At 52.3% G+C, this 6591-nt stretch overlaps 1 protein-coding gene across 1 annotated transcript in view; it reads left to right on the top strand.

Moving 5' to 3' along the window:
- The window catches only part of wdr70 (WD repeat domain 70), a 33669-nt gene that overhangs the window by 285 nt on the left and 26793 nt on the right, over positions 1-6591 (top strand). Inside the window, exons 2-8 of the mRNA XM_077020770.1 lie at positions 103-144; positions 284-367; positions 606-714; positions 1000-1231; positions 3698-3757; positions 4189-4322; positions 5325-5478. Coding sequence (XP_076876885.1) covers positions 103-144; positions 284-367; positions 606-714; positions 1000-1231; positions 3698-3757; positions 4189-4322; positions 5325-5478 — 815 coding nt within the window. The remainder of the gene's footprint in view (positions 1-102; positions 145-283; positions 368-605; positions 715-999; positions 1232-3697; positions 3758-4188; positions 4323-5324; positions 5479-6591) is intronic.

Raw genomic sequence — 6591 nt, 5'->3', positions numbered from 1 at the left:
CCAGCTTCATTTTAATCTTTTAAAGCATTTGGACAGTAATTTATGTTCAGCTCGTTTTCTTGTAACTGTTGTAGACAAACATCTGTGTTCATTTCTCTCCAGACGGTGACGACCTGTCCTCAGTAATGGGGTTCTCTGGCTTTGGTAAACACTCGTGCTCCTGAATATCACGCGTTCAACTTGACTTTTAAGTTTAGATCTATCTTTTGATGCTACGTTGATTTTTGCCAAAGTTGTTGTTTTTGCACTGTATGTTTTGCAGTTAATTATACATTTTGTGCAGGCAAGAAGGCTCGAACCTTCGACCTAGAAGCCATTTTTGAGCAGACTCGGAGAACGGCCATTGAAAGGAGTCATCGAGTTTTAGGTCTGTTTTGGACGAAACCTTCCGACGATTTAAAGATTTAACAACACTACGTTGTTAAGCCTATGTATTTCGGCTAAGAATATTGGTCTTGCATTTCATGTTTCCGTCTGATGTCACTGATTTGTACGACACAAACCATTAGCTTAATAAAATGCTGGTAAAAATCTAAAGCAGTTAAACAATAAAAATGACTTTGGTATCGTGACCAGCTGCTTGAAATGAAGCTCCTTTTGTACAGAGGACCGACAGCAGCAGGAGGTGCAGAGAGAGCAGCGTGGTGGTCCTGACGCTGCCCCTAGGACATCCGGCTCCAGCCAGAGAGAAAAACCTTCTGCCTCCACTTCAAGGTGACGCTTCCTATCAAACACAGTTTCCTATATGCCAAGGTCGTGACCTGGAGACCCACCCTTCAGACTTTAATCGTGTTCTGTTCAAGCTCACCCTTTTCTTAACTCGGTGGTGTAGCCCTGGACCGTTCCTGTAGTGCTACCTCAGCCCTGAGCGTACTCACGTGAGTCTGCTCTGTATCGGTCACTCCACGCTCCCAGTGTAAAGCGGCTCACGTTATGCTGATGCAGGGAAGCGCACGTGTGCTGAAAAGCGGGTCCGTTCATACTGCTTCCTCCGCGCAGGCAGCAGGACAGCGAGGACAGTGAGGACAGCAGTGAGGACGCGGCTGACGTAGAGACCATCGCAGCTCCTGACCCTCCTGCTTTCACCGCTCGTCCTGATGAGGATGAGGAACCAATCGGACCTCCGCTCCCACCAGGGTACAGCGGTGTTGCGGCCGACGACGAAGACCACGCCAACCGCGATGCTGAAGAGGAGGAGGAGGAGGAGGAGGAGGATGACGACGATGATGATGTAGGTGCTTTTTTCCTTCCTTTCCTTTTTTTCTTCTTTGCAGGGACGGATGGACGGATCTCATGCCAGCAGGAGCCTCTAATAAGAAATGCACTGCAGAGTTGCACTTGTATGTTAGACTTTTACAGTGCAACTGTGCAGTTCGGCCATTTTGATGGAGTTATTAAGAACCTTAGTTTGAAGATGTCTGCCCTCGCCACTGTTGAAACCAAAGGATTTCATCTCTGTTCTGCTCCGTTATTGACATGCTTTTAAATATAATAAGTCCCAGTGCAATACTTTGTGTTTAATAACTGGATAATTACTGCACTTTCTGACTGGTGCTTTTTGTAGCAGTATAATCTGTCCACTAGAGGGCAACACGGTCTCATTCTTTGTTACCTCAGTTTCTCATTTGCATCCCTTTAGTGGTTTCATTAGCGCGTTGGAGCATGAATGAAATGCCTTATGTATGTAGTGAATAAACTCGCAAAGGGAAGGATTCACATGGCTTCTCTCCCTATCGTGTGCGTTATTGTTCCTGTAGAGGGTTAAAGGTGTGATTTAGTGCCGTTCCTGTGGCCTGCTAACTCTTGTTTGTGTCAAGCTCAGTTTTTTCAGCCCAGTGGAAGCACTAATGCTCCTGCGCAAAGGTTTTAATGGCTTCATGGTCGTACAGTTTGATGAATTATTGCAGCAATAACAGCCACTTTATTACTAGTGCAAAAACTCGCAGTGGGGCAGGACTATGAGAAGCTGTGTGTGCTTGTAGTGCTGATCCTAAGTGCACTGCTGGGTTCTGTTCTTATTCTTTATAGACAGGATTTTATATGGATCCTGTCTCTCTCTGTCTCTCTCACACACACACACACACACACACACACACACACACACACACACACACACACATCCCTTCTGACACTTCTGTACATAAATGCATTCTCTCCCCCCCTCTGTCTCTATCTCTCTCTGGTAACCTCTTTTATGGCGTTCCTTGAGCCCGTCTGAAGTTTTCCTCTGCCTTCCCGACGGGCCGGACTCTGCTTAACCGCCCCGGTTCTCCCAGTCCTGGGCCGCGCGGGAGCCGCAGCGGGGCCCATGTGATGGATGGCGTCCCGCGGCGGGCCTCTGCCCCACTGACATCCCTTCCTGTCCCAGCCAGGTGCACACGGGGCGGGGCGTCAGGTGTTGGCCCGGGCCCAGGGCCGGGCCCTGTCCCTCAGGGTGCCCCACAGCGCCCATGTCCTGCTTTGAAAGAGCGGGAACGGTGCCGGTGTGAGCTGTGAACCGGTGGCGTTGGGGTTCTCCCAGAGGACCTGCACCGGTCGTCAACCTTCTGTTCTGAATGTGCGCCAGTTGCTTTATGGTCATTAAATGGGGAAAGTTCCTCAGACATCTATCCACGCTCAACCGCCTTTGACGGAGTCACACAGAGGAGACCCCAAACGGCTACGTTTTAATGATCGGGTTGGATTAAACGTACGTGGATTCGAGAATGTGCTGGGGTGGGGTTTGTTGATCATCCTTACCATCTCAGATCCGCGAAAGTATTTTGGTTGTTAAGTGAAGGCATCGTGCGTCCATATCGTAGTGTCTAGCTTTTGATGTAGGCAAATCTGGTCAGGATTTGAGGTGCAGCATCTCACTGCAGTCTGACCTTCAACAAAAGGACAGGAGCGCTGGATTTGCGCAGCATAAAATTGGCTCAAGGCAAAGTCAAAATACGGAACGAAAGAAAATCAGACTTACGTAGCGCATAAGGTACATGGGGCAGTACAGGTGTGAAGATGGCCAAGCGTGTGCCTGAAGAAAAGCAGCATGTATTGCTGAGGCTCTAAGAAACTGGGAAATTGCTCCTTTATCCAGTGTCTGCGTATCACCCTCAGGTGTGCTGGGATAGTCACTCTCTTATCCAGCACTGCGTATCACCCTCAGGTGTGCTGGGATAGTCACTCTCTTATCCAGCACTGCGCATCACTCTCAGGTGTGCTGGGATAGTCACTCTCTTATCCAGCACTGCGCATCACTCTCAGGTGTGCTGGGATAGTCACTCTCTTATCCAGCACTGCGCATCACCCTCAGGTGTGCTGGGATAGTCACTCTCTTATCCAGCACTGCGCATCACCCTCAGGTGTGCTGGGATAGTCACTCTCTTATCCAGCACTGCGCATCACCCTCAGGTGTGCTGGGATAGTCACTCTCTTATCCAGCACTGCGCATCACCCTCAGGTGTGCTGGGATAGTCACTCTCTTATCCAGCACTGCGCATCACTCTCAGGTGTGCTGGGATAGTCACTCTCTTATCCAGCACTGCGCATCACTCTCAGGTGTGCTGTTGCAGGCCATCCAGGGGGGGGGGAAGAGTCTCTGCACTTCATTATGTCTTGTCTTTGATGGGCTTTTGACTGACGTGCCCTTGTGTAGCGTTGGCAAAGCGTAAACCCCTCTCTTCCGCTGTGCTGCTTGTCCCATGGCCCGTCGATGCAGGACCCGGTGAAGAAGATTCCGGACACGCATGAGATCACGCTCCAGCACGGCACGAAGACGGTGAGTTCTCCACTTCTCTCTGGGTTTTTTTTTTTTTCTTCTTTCATTTAATGTCCTCGAGGCCTCCCGCCTGAAATGGAATGAGTGTGGAGCGCGGAGCGTGAGGCGGTTGTGAGCGGTGTGTGCTGACTGCACTTCTCCTGCTCTCCCTTAACGATCCCTGAGAAAGGGCCTCAGTCACGGGTACACGAGGAGCGGAGTCTCTCCAACGCTTACTTTGGCCTAAATGAAGCCCCGAGAAGCTCGTGAAAACAACTGGCTTTTGATACCGTGTGTTCCTTAATAAGAGCGTTTCCCTGGTGAACCTGTCTGTGCCTCCAGGTAATAAATGGAACTCTGTGTGTGTGTGTGTGTGTGTGTGTGTGTGTGTGTGTGTGTGTGTGTGTGTGTGCGTCCCCACTCTCGTCTCCTCCACCACTGCCTTTCCCCAGGTGTCCGCGTTGGGCCTGGACCCGTCGGGCGCTCGGCTGGTCACGGGCGGCTACGACTATGACGTGAAGTTCTGGGACTTCGCCGGCATGGACGCCGCCCTCCATGCCTTCCGCTCCCTGCAGCCGTGCGAGTGGTGAGGTCCGGCGCCCCCCCCCCCGCTCGTCTCTCGCCTGGCGTGACCCCTCCACACTCCCACCCCCTCTTGCGCAGTGTTGTCCGTTACATCTCATCCGTCAGGAATGGGGGGCCTCTCCGCCGAATCAGACCGGCCCGGGCTGGCTAACTGCACCCAGATGCAGAGACCAGGCGGCTCGAGTGTTGATGTGTGCGGCTGGTTTTGTTTTTGAGGGTGTTTTTTATTATTTTTTTGGCCTTTTCCTAAAAAAGGAACTCCGTAGAAAATTGGCCGTCTCGAGGTATTGGGAGCCAATCAGCTGGGCTGGAGACGGCTTTTCCCCGCCGTGGACGCCACGCCACATTAACCTGCTTGCCGAGCCGCTCTCGTCCCGCAGCCAGAGGGAACATGGTGGCCACGTGGAGGTCGCAAGGTCACCAGCCCGCGTCCTCGTTCATGCATGGCGCGGGCCCTGATTCACTCTGTTTAACTTCTGACTGGAGCCCACACGGTTCATATTTAAGAATGAGTCTTTTTTCAGGAGTAGCTGCCATGAAAAAAATGGAATTTAAAAAAATGTTGACCGTATGCAGAATGTTTTCTCCTAGATATGTTTGATTACGGTGATTGGGCCCACAGGGAAAACGAGTAGTGTTCTCTGAAATAACAGAAGAATATGTGGTCATCCTTTTTTGTGTTCTCTCCTTTCTGCCTGCTCACTCGTTCTTCTCCGCTGTCCTCTTTTTCTCCTCCTGCGTGAACCGCGCTGTCTGCCGGAAGGTCAGGGCATGCGCTTTGTCCTGTCGGCTTGTTTGAAATCGCCACAGCTACCCTCTGCCACGGCGTTTGTTTCCCCCCCTCCAATAAATTCCTCGGCCAAATTGGCGATTAGATTTACGAGAATGTGGCGGGTCTGGCTTGTAACGCTGTAAGCGGCGTTAGCTTTTAGAACGGCTGAGAATCACAGGGACAAACAGCCCACGCAAACCTAATTCCTAATGGCATTCACTGCCCTCTCAGTCACCAGATCAGGTCGCTACAGTACAGCATCACTGGAGATGTGATCCTGGTGGTGTCGGGAAACTCCCAGGCCAAGGTCCTGGACCGGGACGGCTTCCAGGTGATGGAGTGCATGAAGGGGGACCAGTACATCGTGGACATGGCCAACACGAAGGTACCCTGCCGTTACGTCCACGCTTGCAGTTGGTTTTGGCTCGTTAACTCGAGCTTCGAAGTATCTGTATCTGTTATTTAGAGTAATAATAAACAGTGCGTTTATGAAGTCTCAGCAGGTTTTGGAGAGTGCGTTAGCTCGTAGCCAGGACGGTGTGCATGTCTGGTTTGTTCGTTTTGCTCTAGAGTTTTTCCATCCGCTGAAAGCGGCTGCTGCGTTTGGCCAGGCACCTAATGCTCCAGATCAGCAGCCCACACACACACACACACACACACACAAACACACACACACAAACACACACACACAGGCACTCTGCTGTTTAATCCCTCGCGTGTGGGCGACGTTGTGCTGCTCCATTGGACACAATTTTGCAGACAGATTTGTGTGCCATGATGCGATGGCCCACTGGAAGTGACCCAGGCTAGCGCACGGTGTCCATATGCCCCTAGAGTGACACTTCTCCATGCTTCTGCTTGTGATTTAGCTCCGTGTCCTTGTTTTCTGGCCCGCGTGTGCGTGAGAATGTATATATCCCAGCATCTGTCTGCTTCTGTTTGGTCATCGGCCATTAGCTCCTGTGGACTGTGATGTGAGGGGCTCGTTTAAGCAGCTCTGTCACTCCGACTGCCCTGTTTGTTTAGCTCTTCTCTTCTCGTATGGGAGAAATTAGCCCCGTCATGCCATTGGTGATGGGAACGGACCCCACCAGGCCCCGCTCCCGTTTGGCCTGCTCCGTTCCTCCAAAACAACCCGGCTCGGGTGTGGTGTGGCTGTGGGGTTGGGCGTGGCTGTGGTGTGGTGTGGCTGTGGGGTTGGGCGTGGCTGTGGTGTGGGGTTGGGCGTGGCTGTGGTGTGGGGTTGGGCGTGGCTGTGGGGTTGGGCGTGGCTGTGGGGTTGGGCGTGGCTGTGGTGTGGGGCGTGGCTGTGGGGTTGGGCGTGGCTGTGGTGTGGCTGTGGGGTGGGGCGTGGCTGTGGGGTTGGGCGTGGCTGTGGTGTGGCTGTGGGGTTGGGCGTGGCTGTGGGGTTGGGTATGAGTGCTGTAGGGTTAGTGTTGGTTGGGAGTGGTGTGGGGTTGGTGGGTTGGGTATGAGTGTTGGGAGGTTGGATGTGTGT

Source organism: Brachyhypopomus gauderio, chromosome 10 (assembly GCF_052324685.1).
Source record: "Brachyhypopomus gauderio isolate BG-103 chromosome 10, BGAUD_0.2, whole genome shotgun sequence".
NCBI lineage: Eukaryota > Metazoa > Chordata > Actinopteri > Gymnotiformes > Hypopomidae > Brachyhypopomus > Brachyhypopomus gauderio.
The sequence above is the reverse complement of the archived record's forward strand: the minus strand, read 5'-3'. Positions and strand labels throughout refer to the sequence as shown.